Here is a 19147-nt window from a genome sequence, read left to right on the forward strand (position 1 = left end):
TATATTATGTTATGCGTAGGTACCTTCCTTGTGAACCTTGTGCCTGCTTTAGTGTTATTTGACTCGGGTGCGAGTCGGTCTTTTGTATCTTTGGCCTTTAGTCAGCATATCAATATTAGTCGGGAGGCATTGAGTCGACCTCTGAGGGTTTCCATAGCTGCCGATGGAGTGATTTGTGCCACGGAGGTTTTCCGGGGATGTGTGTTAGAGATTTTTGGGGTTAAGTTTCCGATTGATCTGATTCCTATTGCGATGGGTGATGTCTGTGTCATTGTGGGCATGGACTGGTTGAGCCGATTCGGCGCGGTTATTGACTGTGAGCGTCAGCTGGTGACTATACGAGACCCTAGTGGGGGAGTTCTTTCAATGTACGGTGAGGGTACACGTTCAGGATCAGCCTTTTGTTCGGCCGCTAGGGCGAGGCAGTGTCTACAGCAGGGCTATAAGGGCTTCGTGGCATATGTGATGGATACGCGGGTGGTTTCCGAGAGACCGAGTTCAGTGGAGGAGGTTCCGGTGGTGCTTGAGTTTCCAGATGTTTTTCCCGAGGAGTTATCGGGTGTGCCTCCCGTGAGGCAAGTAGAGTTCAGTATTGATTTGGTTCCAGGGGCCGCGCCTATAGCTAAGGTGCGTTATCGTCTTGTACCTCCAGAGATGCAAGAGTTATCTTCGCAGCTTCAGGAGCTGCTGGGGAAGGGATTTATTCGGCCGAGCACCAGAGACCGCATGGCAAGTTGCAACCATTGGAGGTTCCTGAGTGGAAGTGGGAACATATCACTATGGATTTCATCACCAAATTGCCGAGGACTACCATAGGATTTGATGCAATTTGGGTGATTGTGGATAGGTTGACGAAGAGCGCTCACTTCCTTGCCATCAGTGAGAGTTCTTCGGCGGAGAAGTTGGCGGAGGTTTATGTGAGAGAAGTGGTATCTCGGCATGGGGTGCCGATCTCGATTGTTTTGGACCATGATGTGCGTTTCACTTCCAGATTCTGGAAGAAATTTCATGAGGAGTTGGGTACTAGATTGCATTTCAGTACCGCATATCATCCCCAGACAGACGGCCAGAGTGAGCGGACGATACAGACGCTTGAAGACATGCTTCGAGCATGTGTGTTGGATTTCGGGGGTAGCTGGGATACGTATTTACCCTTGGTAGAGTTTTCCTACAATAACAGCCATCATTCGAGCATTGGTATGCCGCCCTTTGAGCTGTTGTATGGTAGGAGGTGTCGGACCCCCATTTGTTGGGGAGAGGTTGGACAGAGAGTGATGGGCAGTACAGAGATCGTGATTCAGACGACAGAGCAGATACAGCAGGTCAGACAGAGGTTATTGACCGCCCAGAGCCGACAGAAGAGTTATGCAGACAGATGCCGGTCCGAGCTTGAGTTTCAGGTCGACGACTTCGTTCTCCTGAAGGTTTCTCCTTGGAAAGGAGTGATCCGATTCAGGAAGAGGGGCAAGTTAGGGCCCCGGTATATTGGACCGTTTTGTGTGATTGCGAGGGTAGGTCGGGTAGCCTATCGTTTGGAGTTGCCAGCAGAGTTGGGGCAGATCCACGACACTTTTCATGTGTCGCAGTTGCGGAAGTGTATAGCTGATGAATCGGCAGTAGTTCCATTAGAGGATATTCAGGTGGATGCAAGCCTGAATTATGCCGAGAGACCAGTGGCCATCAGAGATCGGAAGATCAAGGTTCTGAGGAATAAAGAGGTACCTCTGGTGTTGGTTCAGTGGCAACACCGGAGGGGATCGGAGATGACCTGGGAGCCAGAGTGTATGATGCAGGAGCAGCATCCGGAGCTATTTCCAGAGCGAGACTCCAAGGGTAAAGTCTAGTTCTAGTGGGGGAGAGTTGTAACAGCCGGATTTCCAGGTATCTCTTATGTTTATGATTTTGGAGTTCTGAGAGGGGACTCGGCGAGTTGGATCTCAGACTCGCCGAGTAGGATCGCGGATCTGGTCGCGGTATCGCGCCTGGACTCGGCGAGTCCGCGCTGTGTAATGAAACCCTAATTTCTCGGGTTTGGGACCTATTTAAAGGGCCTTATGGCTGTCAATTATGCTCACCAGTCTCTTGAGTGAAACCCTAATCGAGTGTGAGCGTTTGGAGCAAAGTAGGAGGCCATTATTGATCTTGGAGGTGTCATTTTTGCAAGGAAAGGGAGAACCAGCTAGGGGAAAGCAAGTGGAGCCATTTTCTGAGAGTTTGGAGTCCAGAGCATCACTATTATGGTAATAATTTCGAGCTATCCTCTTCCATGTTGATGTTTATTTTGATTTAGGGTTTGTTGAACCCTCTTGTGGCTAGATCTAGTGCTCCCTTGGTCCCTTAAGTGGTTTAAACCATAGATCTGGACCCTTGGAGGTCCAGAGTGTCCCTTTGCCCAAGCTTTTTGGGAATCAATGGAGGTTTTGGATTGGAATCCTTATGCCTTAGGTCAAAATTTTATTTATAAGCCATGGGGTGTGTTATGGACACCAAGCTAGGGGCTTTACGTGATGAATCAGTCTAGGGAGGCCAGATCTATAGATTGTGGAAGCAGATCTGACCTTAGAAGCAAGTTGGAGTGGTTGCATGGCATGGACTCGCCGAGTCCTATGAACAGACTCGGCGAATAGTTTGAAGATTGCCTTGAGTTCGCTCAGTGAGTGGTCCAGTCGAGTCATAGGTTGACTCAGTGAATCAGGATGAGTTAGAGAGGGTCGATAGGTGGACTGAGTCGAACTGGGACTCGCCAAGTTGTTCTTGAGACTCGGCGAGTTGAGTCGGGGTGGCCCCGCGATTCTTCCAGGTGGAACTCGTCGAGTCAGGGGGAGTACTCGATGTGTAGGAAGGGAATCCTAGAGAGTTGGTGAAAACGTCTAGACTCGCCGAGTCGCCATAGAGCACTCGCCGAGTCCGGTCAAAGTTGACCATTGACCGTTGACCGTTGACCGGAGTTGACCTGTGTTGACTTCTTAGGGATATTCAACCTTAGAGTTATAAAGTGTTAATCCGAGACATATGATGTTATAGGAGGATTAGAGCTCGGAGGATCGAGCACGAGGGATTTCCAGGATTCGTAAGATACCGAGATACGTGAGGTGAGTCTTCTCATTATACTTTACCTTGAGTAGGTAACCAGAGTTATGTGCTTGAGTATTTGTATGCTATGTATGTCATGTGTTGTACTGCATTATTTCTATGTGATTTATGTGGTGCATGTTTATCAGAGTTAGAACCTGAGGGTTCACAGAGTTTGGGTGCACGGACCCACAGAGTTATAGCCTCGAGTGGCTAATATGTGTTACATGTGGTATTTTGGGGAACTCACTAAGCTTTGTGCTTACAGTGTTTGATATTATTGTTTCAGGTACTTGTGACGACCGCGGGAAGGTGCCGGCTTGATCCGTACACACACACACACACGGAGTTTATACATTTGTGATCTTGGGATTTTGTATTGACTTGAGTTGGATAATTAATATGGTTGTTTTATGAATATTAGTTGAATTATGTTTTATGAAAATTTGAAAATTTTGTTTTGAAATTCACGGTGTTACAACCATGTTCCGAGCCGAGTTTGCACCAATGATCGAAGTGTAGTAGCTAGCGCGAGAGTTCCAGGATCTTTATCAGACTACTAAGACAGTGATTAAGATCACTGCTATGTTCAGGGTGAGGGAACTTTTGGCTCCGTAGTATGTGGCTGACGAGGAGATAAAGAAGGCCCAATACCACGAGATGTTGAGGAGCGATATCCGACAGTTTGTGAGATGATCCAACTACAAGACGCTGGAAGACATGATAGCGAGGGCTAGAGAAAGGGAGATAGACTTGGATATGGAGAGAAAGAGGAAGCTAGATTATGTTGTAAGTGTTTAGGGTTTGGGCAATCGGCCTAAGGTATTTGATCCCAGGCCGAAAGGCCAATACGGTCGTAGCCGTTGTGGTAGGTGCGACAAGGTGCACGATGCAACGTGCAGAGCGGGTAGCTTTGTCTGCTTCAAGTGTGGTCAGACTGGTCATATCAGCAGATATTGTACTGCTACCACCCTCATCACTCCAGTATCTTATCTGATTTGCTTTCAGTGCAATTAGAGGGGCCACAAGAAGACCCATTTTCCAAGTTTGGCTGCAGAAGGACCAGTGTTAGCACGTGTTCCCACGACGTTGAGGATTACTGATGACCATCAGGGATGGGCAGATGCGCCAGCAGCGAAGAGCAAGGCATTCCAACTGACGGCAGTGGAGGCACGTGTAGCTCCTGACGATGTAACATGTATGTGTCTTTTCCTTATCTCTTTATTTATATTGAATTGTTGCTTATATTTTTGTGTTTCATCTTAGGATTGTTCCTCGTGAACGATATCTCTGCTTTGATATTATTCGATTCGGGGGCTACCCGATCTTTTGTATCTCTTGCGCTTAGAAAGAGATTTGTTGGAGCTCCAGGGGAGCTAGACTTTCCTCTTGATGTGGAGATTGTTGATGATAGGACGATCAAGGTCGAGAGGGCTCATCGGGATTGTACTCTTCAGTTGTTCAGCTAGCAGTATCTAGTATATTTGGTTCCCATCCTTTGTGTGGGAAGAAGGTTATCATGGGCATGGATTAGTTGAGCCCTAATGGGGCAGTGATCGAATGTGAGCAACAATTGGTTCAGGTTTGGACCCCAAGTGGGGGAGAGTTGGTGATTCAGGATGAGAGAACGCAACATGGGCCGACCATGTGTTCTACAGCGCGGGCCGGACGCTACCTTCATCACGGTTGTGCAGGTTTTGTCGTTTATGTCATGGTTACCCGGTATAAGGGTAAGGCGACAGTTGATGATGTGATGATTGTACGAGAGTATTCAGATGTGTTCCCGAAGGATTTTCCTCGGGTACCTCCAGAGAAGCAGGTGGAGTTCAGGATCGATTTGATTCCACGTGCGGCTCTGATAGCCAAAACACTGTATCGGTTGGCTCCTCCCAAGATACAGGATTTGTCTACACAACTGCAGGAGTTGTTAGAAAAAGGATTTATTAGACCGAGCAGTTCACCTTAGGGATCCCCGGTTTTGTTTGTGAAGAAGAACGATAGATCTTATCGGATGTGTATCGACTACCGGGAGTTGAATAAGGTAACAGTGAAGAATCGTTATCCACTCCCGAGGATTGATGATCTTTTCGATCAACTTCAGGGTGCATCTTGGTTCTCCAAGATTGATCTGCTATCGGGTTATCATCAGATGCGAGTCAGGGACGATGATGTGCAGAAGACAACTTTCCGGATACGCTATGGCCTTTATGAGTTCGTGGTGATGCCATTTCGGCTCACGAATGCTTCTACCGCGTTTATGGACCTCATGAACCGCGTGTGCAGACCTATGCTGGATCGGTCTGTAATAGTCTTTATTTATGGTATCTTGGTCTATTCCAAGACACAAGAGCAGTATGAGGAGCACTTGAGGAAGTTGTTAGAAACAATAAATTTCATGATATCCCAATAAGATGGGTTATTGCCCAAGAACACATGTCTTATACTTACTTTCATGATTTCGAATGTTGACTTTTCATGTGCTATTATACTTTATGCTATATGACTCCTATATGTATCATGTGTGCATAGATGAAAATTGTTTTAAATGAGTTTTGTAAAAATAACGGAAAGCTTAATATTTTACATTTGTTTTTCATCATAAAGTTATGCATTTACTTAGGGTGGGATGTTAACTTATGCTACGAAACAATGGGCTGGGATATCCACATAACCCTGAAAAATAATATAGTGATCTATGCAGTTATCGCGGTCAAAATTTCAATAACGGTCACATGCCGCTATTTGAGATTGCGGTTATTGTGGTGGTATAATGGTGATATAGCGGTTTTTAATATTACTTATAATTTATAATTTAATATTATATTTTGTATAGAATTTATATATTTGAGTATTAATACTATAAGTCTATAGAGAATTTCTATCATCAAACCTAAAAAGTCATATAAAAACATAAAATAATATTCTATTATAGTAATATGGAAACTAGGTAGTCTTAAAGTGTCAAAGAGAGTTTAATTGCATTGCAGGTGTTTAATATCGTATTAGTAGGTAGTGGTTGATTTAAGGAGTTAAGTCTCAAGTTGTAACATCTTAGGTGTGGGTTGATTTACAATATATATATATATATATATATATATATATATATATATATATATATATATATATATATATGTATATATATATAATGGTGTCCGACCATAGCAGTTCAATTCTTTGTGAGTACAAAAAGAGATGAGAAAGAGAGTTGTCGATAGACGTAGTTGTTTGAATGTTTTTAATAATGATAGTTGTTAGAGTTTTTTTAAAATGAAAGTGTAGTTATATCATTAAAAATAGTTTTTCATCGACAAAGTAACAAAATGGCCCAAAATATGAACGAATATGGAATAACGCCCGTAGTGCCGCTATAGCGGTTATTGAAATAGTGGTGAATAGCGCCGCTACTAGCGGTACCGAGAAATGAATACGCTAAACTAAAAATGACGGTTCTTGACCTCCGCAAAACACTATAGCACCGCTATAGTGCGCAATTGATAGCTTAGATAGTGATATGGTGATATTTTAGACATTCCTCGTTCACAAAAGAGGCTAGTTACCTCATATGTAGATCTTATGTAATGTACTATTGGCCAAATACTCCTAGGTACGACTCTATTGTTTACCTATGTGCTTTCAATACATACAACAAAGGCAAGGACTAGATGTTATACTATGCTAATCTTAAATGCTTCTCTTCCCCCAACTGCTTATATAATTAATGCTAATCTTATATGCTTCCCTTCCCCACTTGTTAGTTTCCTAAAACTTCATGATAATGGTTTGGAATACTTTTGTGGTTCGTATTATCCAAAAGACATACAAATATTAGGTCTCCCAAGCCTAATCTATATATTTTTGACATGTATTAAGATTAGATCATCGTGAAGAAAGATGATAGATGAAAACAAAAATATTTCAAAAGTGATGTCTATGTAGTGGTTTCACTTTTTACTTATATTTTGATAATGGTACATCCTTATATAACTAAAATTTAACACTTTAAATTATTTAAAACTTACCTCTTTAAAATGTTTAAGTTGAAATATTAGGACCTTTTATTCATAATTCATGCTTAAATATTTTAGAAAATAATTATGAAATTGATTAAATAGTTTAGTTGTGTTTCACATTGTAACAGTGAAAGATGTGATGCGGATAATAATAATATTGCCATATCCAAATTTTCAAAAGACAAAGCACATTAAGATTGACGTCATTACATTACTTATCATCTTTAATATTAAAGAATCAAATTGATTCATATATTCCTTCCTATCTACAAATTGTTGCTATTTTTGTCGAGGCATAATAATCATGTTACATTAGTTATCATCTTTAATATTGAAGAATCAAGTTGCTTAATATTCCTTCCTATCCGCAAATTGTTGCTATTCATTCTTACACAAGAATGATGTTGCCTCGCATTCCTTCCTCTCAGCAAATTGTTGCTATTTTTATCCCAAGAAACATTTGCTGTCGCGCTTTCTTTTCTTAATTATCACTATAAGTTTTATGATCTATTTAGCTTAAGGGTAGAATAATTTTATTTATTTTGGTTGTTCCTTATTCTTTGATCAATTAATTGCAAGACACTTCGCAAATAATAAACCGGTTTTGGATGTTATTAACATCAACGTGAGACTATAAAGATCCAAAAATATATGGAGGGTTAACTCGATTACAATAAGAGAGACTTATGATACGTCTAATATTTAGAGAGTTATTTATTTATTTATTTTATAAATAGGGTTCTTTTCAAAACTATTTATAAAAAGGGTTCATTCAAAAATGACAATTTGTATGAGTTGCTAATTACATAAATGGACCTTATACATTATTAAAATTCTTAGTTTTATATATATTATACAACTTTTCGATTACACATTTACTTTTTATATTCAAATTTCATTTTCTATCTTTACCAACTTTATACATAATATTTTATTTTATTATAAATATATTATTAATATAATATTTTTAAATATAAATATATTATTAAGTTTTATACATAGATCTTATTAATTTATACAACTAAAAATACATCATTAACATCTTCAATCAATAACAAAATTATGTATTACTAAAACTATATAATAAATAAAACATATATTTCACATCATATTTATAACATTAAGAAATCAAAAACCAATTCAATATTAAATTATAAAATCAAATAAACATAAACTTACAAGATCACCAAAATTAAAATTAGTAGATCAATAACATTGCTTACATTAAACCTTGGTTGAGAATTTTGGACAACTTTTTCGATTATGACCTATTTGGTGGAACACTTTCATACACTTTAAATTCTCTATTTTGGTTGATAGGCCAAAGTGTTAATGCCCTTTTCACTTGGAACTTATTTTCAAATTGCATTCCTAGCTAAATTTTGTTTTCGGATTTTTTTCCAAATAAACATAAAGTTACAATATCACTAAACTAGACATTACTAGATCAATAAAATACATTGCTTACATCAAACCTTGGTTGAGAATTTGGAAAACTTTTTCGATTATGACCTAGTTGGTGGAACACCATCGTACACTTTAAACTCTCTATTTTGCTTAATAGACCAAAGTGTTGATGCCCTTTTCACTTGCAACACTACTAGAAAAACAGCCTTTTACGACGCTCATTGCGCGTCGTAAAAGGCTCAGACGACGCGCAAATGCGCGTCAAGGAAGGCCCTGTCATAAAGAGAGCCGACGCGCTTTTACGACGCTCATTTACGATGCGCAATTAAGACGCGCGTTTATGACACGCAATGCGTATCAAGGAATGCCCTGTTATAAAGGAAGACGACACGCGTTCGCGTGTCGTAACCTTACGACGCGCGTGTTAATGACACGCAATGCGTATCAAGAAATGCCATGTCATAAATGAAGATGACACACATTTTTGCGTATCATAAATTTAAATGTTTAAAAAATAAATTTATATATTTATTAATTTTTAAATTAAATTTGCATTTAATTTCTGATAATAGAAATAAAACACCATATACAAAAAATACAATCCATTGCACAAAAATTAATGTCATACAAGATACAAAATAAAATACAATAAATAAGTAAGATAATTCATTGCATAAAATGTCAAATACAAATAATCATCGGTAACTATATAACCTAATACTACATTGCTATTAAGGGATATCATCATAACTCACTGAAGGTCTTGGAACAATATTCTCATCATCAACTCTTACACCAACCTTGCTTTAGTAGATGACTTTCACACAATCAATATTGACATAGATGCTGCCCGAACTTTCCGAGTTCAAACTTCCATTGTTTGCTTCATCTCTGCTAACCTCTTTCTGCTTCAAGAACACAAAAGAAAATGAAACCATGAAAATATCACATGAAATTTAATACCCTCATAAAATGATATTAGGATTAAGGGAGTTGAAGGTACTTGTATTCTTCGAGGAAACAACTATCATCAAGATCATCTTCTAAATCTTTGAGTTCTTCTGTCTTGTTATCGATCTGAGATTTGGTTTTAGGTTTGGAATCTTCGTCTTCTGCAGGAGTGAAGGGATCGGGTTTGGGAGGTAAGTTCCTGAGTTTTCTTTGAATATCATCCCATTGAGTTGATACTCCTTCAACATCTTTGTAGACAAAGTGAAGACCGGCTTTATCACTTGGCTCCCAAGATCTCTACATGCATAAGGAATAATGGGTATTAAGACTTAAGAGATTACATAATAAAAGTTATAGAATCTGAATTACAATATAGATCATACCTTCATATATCTTTCCTGCCCATCAAAAGCCATTTGTAGTTTCAGCTGATTTCTGGTAGAAGCTAGGATTTAAAAAAAGCAATTAAGTTAGCTTTATCAAATTTAATACATGAATTTGGTAACTTTTTAAGGAAATTGATAAAATAGTAAGAACATGTGTCTCCAAAGAGCCAAAACCTCCTTCAGAATCAAGAATGTTGATTAGCCCTTCCAATCCTCCCATGATTGACTCAATGAGCGACTCAACATATAAAACTGCATCTCGACCAATTCTAGTTAACTGCATCAACCAATCAATATTCAGTAAATTTCCCTTCAAAAGATAAAATAAAATTTACATATAAAATTTAGAGTAAGTTACACTTTCGGTCCCTGTTCCAAGTAAAGTTGGGAACAAGAACCAAAAATGTTACAAGCCTTCTTTTCCAGTAGACCATTCCCTTCAGATAACAAGCCTTCTTTTCCAGTAGACACTGTTGCTTTCTCCAAATGTCTTATGTTAATTGAAGATCGTGCAGAAGTAACAATCATTAAAATTGATAACCAATCTTTACATAATTCCTGTTTATGTAATTTTTTTATACATTATATACATGAGTATAAATATAAATAAATAAAACAAAACCATGTCGCATATTTGAATGGATTAAAATTAAAGATTATACTTACTGATAAATCACATGTAATTGCAGAGATATTTCCACCCTGTGGTTTTGGAATATTTTCAAGATGGTAATTTTTTTTTGGAAAAGCCCTTTTAGAGTGGTGTCCAGGTCAAGAGCATGATATTAACTGCATTGTCAACTGTCATTCCAGGTATAACCTTCATCAACACTTGCACAACATATTCCCTCTTGTTGTAGTTGTCATTGTGTAGCATCACTCTATATGGTGGTGCCATTTTCCTTGATTTCCTTAAAAAAAAAGGTAAATCGACCTAACCTTTTACTATATGCATTTCAAACTTCATTAAAAGTGATACAATACCTCAAGTCAAACTCAGACTCTCTTCCAGGAGTTGTTTTCTCTATAACTGGCTTATTTAACACCCCATCACCCTTTTCTAGCCTTGGAGGCACCATTGTCATAACTGTTATCCATTTTGTGCTTTGTTTATGAAGCATGTATTTGTCCCCTGTGTATGGTAGAGTAATCCGTTTATGACAATTATTTCTTAGAGCAAAGTAACAATTCTGATAACAAATAGAAATGTTCAGATGTCTGTGAAGTAAAAAGAAAGATTCTTGGTTAAGATTCAGCATGCTAGGTGTATTTAGTAAAAACCGGACGCGGACCGCTGAAGATGACGGGTAGGATAAACCATACCCTCTCACAGCTGTAAAAACATTGTGTAAATATTTAAACCCAAGCCTCAAGGATAAAAAGGTAATTAAACAGTTTATACCCTCACCTACAATGTATTTGTGGGATCATTTTCATTCTACACGTGTTGACAAGTCAAACTTGTTAATTAATATATATATATATATATATATATATATATATATATATATATATATATATATATATATATATATATATATATATAGAAGAAGTAATATCTGCCCCCACCTATTCACAGAAGCTCTCTCTATGCATCATAAAAGTCACATGGACTGCCATAATATGGTCTTTTGCACCCATCCTCACAAAGATACGATCAACGGGGAGACATCTTAAAGATTTGAGCAGGCACATCTGCCCCCACCTGGAACATCCATCCATAACTAACTGTATGAATATTGAAAATAATACCTAATTGTATGAACATCCATCCATAACTAACTGGAGATCCTGTTTCAATATCAATTGCAAGAATAGAACAATCTGGAGAACCAGTGAGGATCACTGATGACAAAAACACACATTCAAAATCAAGTTTAAAGAAACAACAACTATGTTGCTACTGAGGGTAAAAAGTAAATTACATGGTTCAAGAGTATATAAAGTATAAACAATGTTGGTTCATTACCAAGTCCTTCATTGATAAATCTAACAGCTCTACAAGATTCATTGTGTGCACGAACTTTCAACACCCTGAAATGATAGTTTTTAGAGTAATCACATTATAAGAACGGTTTTTAATGACGAAATTACCCCTAAAAATGTTATCTAACAAAATGAGAGTCAACTACCTCATGGTGAGCGTATTCTTCAAGTGTATCTTTCCTGAAAGATGAAAGCCTGGAAGAAGCTTCAGCAGCAGTAGTTGCAGTTGCAAGCATATCCTGGGCTTCCTTGTGCCTTCTCTCTTTTCTCCTCTATTTCTTGACTTCTCTAAGCTCAGAAAGATATTGGCTCACCAACACAGCATCCCAGTTTCATTTTCGTAGTGTCTCAATCTCTTCTAGAAGAACCTTGATCACCTTTGAAATCAAATCATCTAAAACAATAAATAAAAAAAACATCACAAAGTAAAACATCCAACCTTCTTATTTTGATACTTAGTAAGTTGCAATGATTAAATTTTCAAACTTACATGGTATCAAGGATGTCATTCATAGGAATTAAACAATCATTGTTCCCAAGATTGGAATTCACCCTGGTATCACACTTAGATTCTAGAGCCTCAGTTTGACCACTGTCAGAATTATTGACCAACAGATCAGAAGCAGGACAGGATTCTATTGATATCTACAAGAAAAAAAAACTTAAAGTTATTGTTAGATTCTCAAAGCCACCAATCTATAATCATCAATATACAATCACAAAGTTGATTATGTGACAACCTTTTCCATAGAATCAGGAGAAGACTGCCCCTGCTTATCTACAATGAAAGATTTATAATTTGGCTACACTTAAAATCCTTTCCTTCTCCACTTTTTCCTCTTTTTTCCTAGAATCCACACTCTCTTTCCCATTATGCCCCTGCTTATCTACAATGAAAGATTTATTATTTGCAGCAACAAACTCCTGTTTCTTTTGATGATTCCATTGACTAACACTCCCCCTATTCCAATTCCCACTATGACTTCTGTTATTCCAACCTTTATTACCCTTATTAACACTATTATAGCTTCCTCTTTTGTTATTCCCTCCATTCCAATTATTACCTTTGCTTCCAGAAACATTGGGATGAATATCATCTGTACCGTACCCCTTCACAGTAGCAGTCCCTGCATTTCCAGCTTTTTTTGTGACCATAGTGAACCCCTCACCATCTTTATCAATCACATCCTGAATATCACTCTTGACAACCTACCATTATTCCAACAGTAACAACTATGGCTGGATAATTCTAAGCTTTTACCTATTCAAAATAGACACCCATCAGTAATTAACTTCAACATTTTCATTTGATGATCTGTCAGATGGATTTATGTCAGTTAAACTGAAACAAGATACATTGGCACTCACATTGTCAACTGGTGAATATGATTTCATGTAAAAGTAGAACTCTTCTTTCCGAGGATCACCCCATTCCTGCAATAGAGCAAGACATTCACATTTAGAAAGAAACATACTAATATTATCATAGCATCCTGCTTTGAGTTTCCAAAACAAAAAAATATTATATATAAATCACCTCCCATTCTGCAGTTGTAAGAGGAATAGTTGGACCAAGCATTGTAGTCACAACATCTACAAATGGTACTCCAGCTACAGTAGCCTTAAATAAATCAGGTCTCATGTTCACAACAGCACCAATAAGCAACCCCCCTGCACTTCTTCCATTAATGGACAACTTTTCTTTCGTACAATATTTCTTTTGGTCTGAGAAGTTTGAGTTTCACCTATGTCGTTGGGTGATTGAAGGCAATGAGGCTGCGTTTTTTTCTTAGAGAGAGGGAGGGCAAGAAAGTAAACACAAACCTCACAGATTAGAGAGGTTATCAAAACCAGTAAGGGGAACACCAATGAAAAGTCCAACGGATTATTGAGAGAAAAACTGATTTTTGTTTGTTTAAAAGCTAGCGAAGTATCAAGAAAATTCCAATCCATGAGAATTCAGAAAGCAGATAGATAGGTACCTGATTTGACTAGAAGCGCAACTGGACTAGGGTTTGTAAATTTAAGGAGTCGTTGTAGATGGAGTAGGGTAGAGGTGAAGAGGAGTTCAGCTACGAATTTTGTGTTAAGATTATTGTGTCTAAATTTCTCCATAAAGAGACGATCGAGAGAGAATGGTCTTCGATTTTTTGAAGGAAGCGAGGCTGTTACAGAGAGGGGGGATCAGACTCACATAGAGATCTAAGGAGAGAATGATCGGTCTTTGATCCGATCGAGAGAGAATCATCACCATAAGGATACGATCGAGGAAAATCTTCTTGAGAGGGGAAATTATTTGGGAAGAACTTGAAGCATTTGAAACCCTAGACCTTGATTCGATGTAACTTGACAGTGGACATTGTAGATTGATAGATTGAAGACCTGGAGCGATCCCTTGTGAAGAAAGCTGCACAATTACAGAGAGTCCTTGTTGACCGGATCCAAAGATTCCGTCAATGGCTTTATCGGGTTTGGTTAAATCCCCAGTTTGGAATGTGCTACATCTGGTTCATGAACTTGCCAAGTCAATTAGGGTTTTTTTTAATGAAAAATGAAAGGGGTTAATGGATTAGGATGATGTTGTACCTGAGAAAACAAAGAAAAAGAAAGAGACCTCGCAGATCAATTACGATTCACCTTCGAGGTTTACAGAGAGACGGGAGGTAGAGAATGAAGGGAGATCTAGAGGAGAGAGTATCAGAGAGGGGAGAGTGGATTGCAAGGATGAAAAATAGATAGAAGATAGAAAAAACAAGGCGGGTTTTCAAAATTTTGGGGATTTCGTTTCCCACTTCATTAACTAAAACCGCGTTTCATTAAAATTATAAAGCAACATGTACAGACGACGTGCGTTTAAGATAAAGCGCCCTCCGTGTTTCTAATTTTTTTTCTTGAGACACTAAATTAAGGGCACGCAATAATGCATGACGTAAATCCTTAAATTTTTTGGAGAGATAACACTATTTTAAGGGCACGTCCTATTGCGTATCGTTAATCAGCGCGTGTCGTAAAAAGCGCGTCATTAAAGGTCTATTTTCTAGTAGTGCAACTTACTTTCAAATTGCATTCCTAACCTAATTTTGTTTTCGAATTCCTTCCAAAAATCTATATGAGTGTTGTCCTTTAAATCTTCTATATCATCATCCCGTATATTTCCAACATTCATAAAGTTCACAACCGAAGTGTCACTTGCGTCATCAGAATCAACCCAAATATTGCTTAATGGCTCACTACTACACTCTGAGTTGGGCTCATCAAATCCAAAATCATTATTTGTCTCACATCTATCATCATCATTAGGCAAAGGAAATGATGCTGTAAAAGAAATTTTTACAATTTCAAAATAAATGAATAATCCAAAATAATCAAAAGAAATTTTATAGATCTACAAAATGCAATTTTGGATACTTCAAAATAATTTAATAATCCAAAATTGTCCTTTAAGTCTTCTATGTCACATCTATCATCATCTTTAGGCGGAAATGGTGCTTGACAATTTTGGATATTTTATTATATACTTATTTATTTTATTTCTACTTTTAATAAGATATCCATATAACTATTTAATATATATAATTTTAATAATATTTAATATTGATATTGATTAAAAGTAAATTTTTAATTTTAAATCGTAGAAATTATGAACTATATATAATAACATATTCATAATAAAAGTAATATATATAAATCAAGATGAAAGTGAAAATATAAAATATAAAAAATAAATATATACCTGGAAATGATAATTACAGCCACATATAATATAACTTAAATGTAAACTAATGACATGCAACATTTAAAAACATTAATTGTTATGTATGATTTTTTTTTTTTTTTTTTTTTTTTTTTTTTTTTTTTTTTGTGTATTTTTAGAATCCAATTTGAAAGTCTAAAAAAAATAAATAAAAAAAAAAATCTTATTTAGAACCTTATATATAAAGTCCTACTTGACATTTTTCATCAAAACGGATCACAAACAAAAACCTTTTTAATTAGCAAATAAACATTTTCTTGGATGGATATCAGCTCAAGCAAGACCAATGAAAGATGGGAATTAAGGCCATCTCCAATGGTAGTTTAAGGTAGTTTAATGGAAAGTTTAATCTTATTAAACTCAAAATCCCTATTATGGGGTTAATGACATGACACTCAATAGAATAGAACCTTTAATCCCCATTGAACTCCACACTCTCTCTCCTTACACACATACAGATGTGGCAATCCATTAAATTGTATTGGGTTTAATGAAGTGTAGAGTTTACTAGATAAAATTTTATTGTGAGTGGCATGTAGATATGACAATCTATTGAACAATTGAACTTATTTGAGTTCAATGCATTGAAGATGGTCTAACAAAACTTAATAGCATGAGAATGTAACCTTACTTTTAATGAGTCATATATAGCATTATATATACTAATATACACATAATAGCATTAAAGATCTAAACTTAACCATATTACGCAGAAACTTCATATCTTCATTCAAACAAGATATAACTAATTAAAAAGCAACACTGGGAGATCCATACTAAACAAAGAAAATATTCAAATGAAAAACCCTAGAATTCTAGAATATCCCAGTCAAAAGATTAGCAGCCGTGGATATAGCTGCACCTGTGATGGCAGCATGCACAATCTGTTCATGAGAAGAATCATCAAACGTTAATGATAAAGCTGCACCAGTGATCGCTCCTGCCATCGCACTGTTTTTCTGCATCAAAAACAAACAACCTCTTACCGAAAGTACCCATCAAGACTATATCAAAACATGCTCATATGGAAGTTCTTTTTAATCATAATTACCCAATCATGAACTCCTCGAGCTTCTTTTAATCCATATGTAACGCCTGAATACATCCCAGCAGCAAGACCTGAGGTGTTAAACTTCAATTGTTAGCATACGCGTAGTTCTATATATAGTTCTCATGATAGGGGATGATGATCAATGAGTTTACCCCATTGCAGAGACTCTTTCCCTGTGCTTTTAACCTGAAAACATCCAAATACATAAAAAATCAAGAAGTTAATTACTATGCTAGAATTAAGAACACATGGATAGTAATATAGTAATTTGTAGCAACGAACATACCAACGCTTCAACAGATTTCTTGTTGGTTTCTCCTGCAAATTAATGAAGGTGAAATAATCAGTAAAACATTATGACCCTCGTCTTATGACATGCATGCTCCATAGTTGTAGCAAGATTTGAGTTGTTCGTACGTACCTTTGAGTTCCGACAAGTGATGTTTCCTCTGGGTAGCAGGGAAGGAGGTCGAATTTCCATCTGCAAAAGATTATATAAACTCTAAATCAAGAACCATGTTATATATATATCCTCAAATTTCGATGTAACAGAGAGATGAGTTCATGTCTGCTTTCAAAGTTCGATTTAGTAAGGATACATTAGCATCTTGTATGACTGAGAACAGATCAATAACTTGAAGATCAGGCACTAATGGTAAGCAATTCATAAGTGTAATAAGAGTTTAGGATTACCTTCGGTTACAGTGAAATATGCCTCCCGTGACACTGCCTGGACTGCTCCAATCTGTACACAACAGTTCGATTAATGAATCTCAACCTGATGATCACTGTGTGTGTGTGTGTGTGTGTGAGAGAGAGAGAGAGAGAGAGAGAGAGAGAGAGAGAGAGAGAGGCGTACACCGGCGGCCTTGATGAAGCTGTCGGCCATACGATTGAGAAGAGGATGACCTAAATCGAAGAAACCTCCATTCCTATCGAAGCTTCTAATTTCATCCATCAACGATCGAGTCTCCAAGTTGTGGCCCATTGTCGAACTGTTGTGTGTAGCGTGCAGAGAGAGAGAGAGAGAGAGAGAGAGTTGCAGAGCTTACAAATTTCTATGAAAATGGCGAAGTGGAAGGAGGAAGGAGAAGAAAGAGGTGTGAGATGACACGTGTGTCATTATTATTTCAGACGTGTCATTACTGAGGGACTAGAAGCCGATGGTGTTGGCGATTAACCGGATCCTGCCTACACGTGTTTGAGAGTGTTGCTACTTGATTGGACTATCTGATGGATGGTATAAACCGGAACCGATCCAAACTTTATTGATACCGAAAATAGATGAAACTCTTGTAGGGTTTTGGATTTTATTCTGCAAAGTTTTTTAGCTAATTTAATTAAATAAATTTAAAACTAATAAACCTATTAGTATCCATATTAAATTTTATAGAGTTTAATAGAATTTTATGTAATTTTTTGATATTTCTATATAACTTTTTTATAATGTATTGAGTTCTATAAAATCCAATAAAAATTATAAAAGTTAACTTATAATATTTATTTAAAAATTATAAAACTTTTGTTTTTTCATTCAAGAGTCAGGGGTTTGGTAGCCTCTTAATTGAAAAATTAAAAGCAACCTCTTAATTATTCAGATTTAGAGTGTTTGTTAGCAACTTAATTTATGCCTCTTAATCTGTCATGTGCCTCTTAATTTTTCAGATATATAGACAAGTCCGAAATCAAAAAATACACGCTCCTATCCAAGCTTGCCCTTCACTTTTCCCAGTCCCCTCTTCTCTTTCAACACACACGGCGCTGCCTCCCCCACTGCATCTCCGAACTGCAACCAGATGATTGGCCCTTCCACCATCAGCCGGCCACCACTCCTCCAGCGATCTCTCCTCCGCCTTTGCCTTCGTCGGTGACGTTGCCTCCGCAACTACCGCCATCGCCGAAGTGAAGCCCTACAGGTCTCTCGTCAACAACACAAGTAACTGTTTTCTTTCCCTATAACTCGATTATTTTCATTGGAATATTTGTGATGTTGGTAGAAATCAGATTCTTTTCTTGAAATCATATGCTTTACCCTTAATGTTCGTAAAATTTCTTACCTAGCTGTCTCTGTTAACGACTTTACTGCTTAATTGAGATGAAGAAACTATTGAAGATAACTATGAGTATGTGAAATCAGACCTTAAAATTGGGTTAATGAATTTTCTGATTGATTTAACTTTGAATTTTCGTATTTTTTTTTTGTCTTTATTTCAAGTTTTTGATTTTTTGCAACTCTTGAAGGAATTTGGAAACTATGAAGTGATTATGTAACATTTTGCTCCTCCTTTAGTATTTCAATTTTCTTTCCAAAAGCTGTTAAAATACTCACGTGATTTGTCAAATCCTAATTGCATATTCAATCACTAAACAACAAGCTGAAATTGATGGAAAGGCATGTGCAGTTGTTAGACAAAATGGAAAGGGATGCCATCACACTTTCATCCCAAGAAATCAACTCAAGTGCAGCTAGTACATTTAGCAGCTTATATTTTGTCACGATTTTTGTTTAGTTAAACCTGAAATTACTGTA

At 37.1% G+C, this 19147-nt stretch overlaps 1 protein-coding gene across 1 annotated transcript; it reads right to left on the reverse strand.

Annotated features, from left to right (window-relative positions):
* Positions 1-16243: 16243 nt before the first annotated feature.
* On the reverse strand, positions 16244-17706 carry ATOEP16-2 (Mitochondrial import inner membrane translocase subunit Tim17/Tim22/Tim23 family protein). Its single transcript, XM_078960785.1, has 7 exons — positions 17477-17706; positions 17311-17362; positions 17039-17098; positions 16904-16935; positions 16770-16803; positions 16618-16685; positions 16244-16525 (listed from the first exon to the last, which is right to left on the reverse strand). The coding sequence occupies exons 1-7, from the start codon at positions 17603-17605 to the stop codon at positions 16382-16384; spliced, it is 519 nt and encodes a 172-aa protein (XP_078816911.1). The 5' UTR covers positions 17606-17706; the 3' UTR covers positions 16244-16381.
* Positions 17707-19147: the final 1441 nt, after the last annotated feature.

This window comes from Lactuca saligna, chromosome 6 (assembly GCF_052625555.1).
Source record: "Lactuca saligna cultivar CGN05327 chromosome 6, ASM5262555v1, whole genome shotgun sequence".
Lineage (NCBI taxonomy): Eukaryota > Viridiplantae > Streptophyta > Magnoliopsida > Asterales > Asteraceae > Lactuca > Lactuca saligna.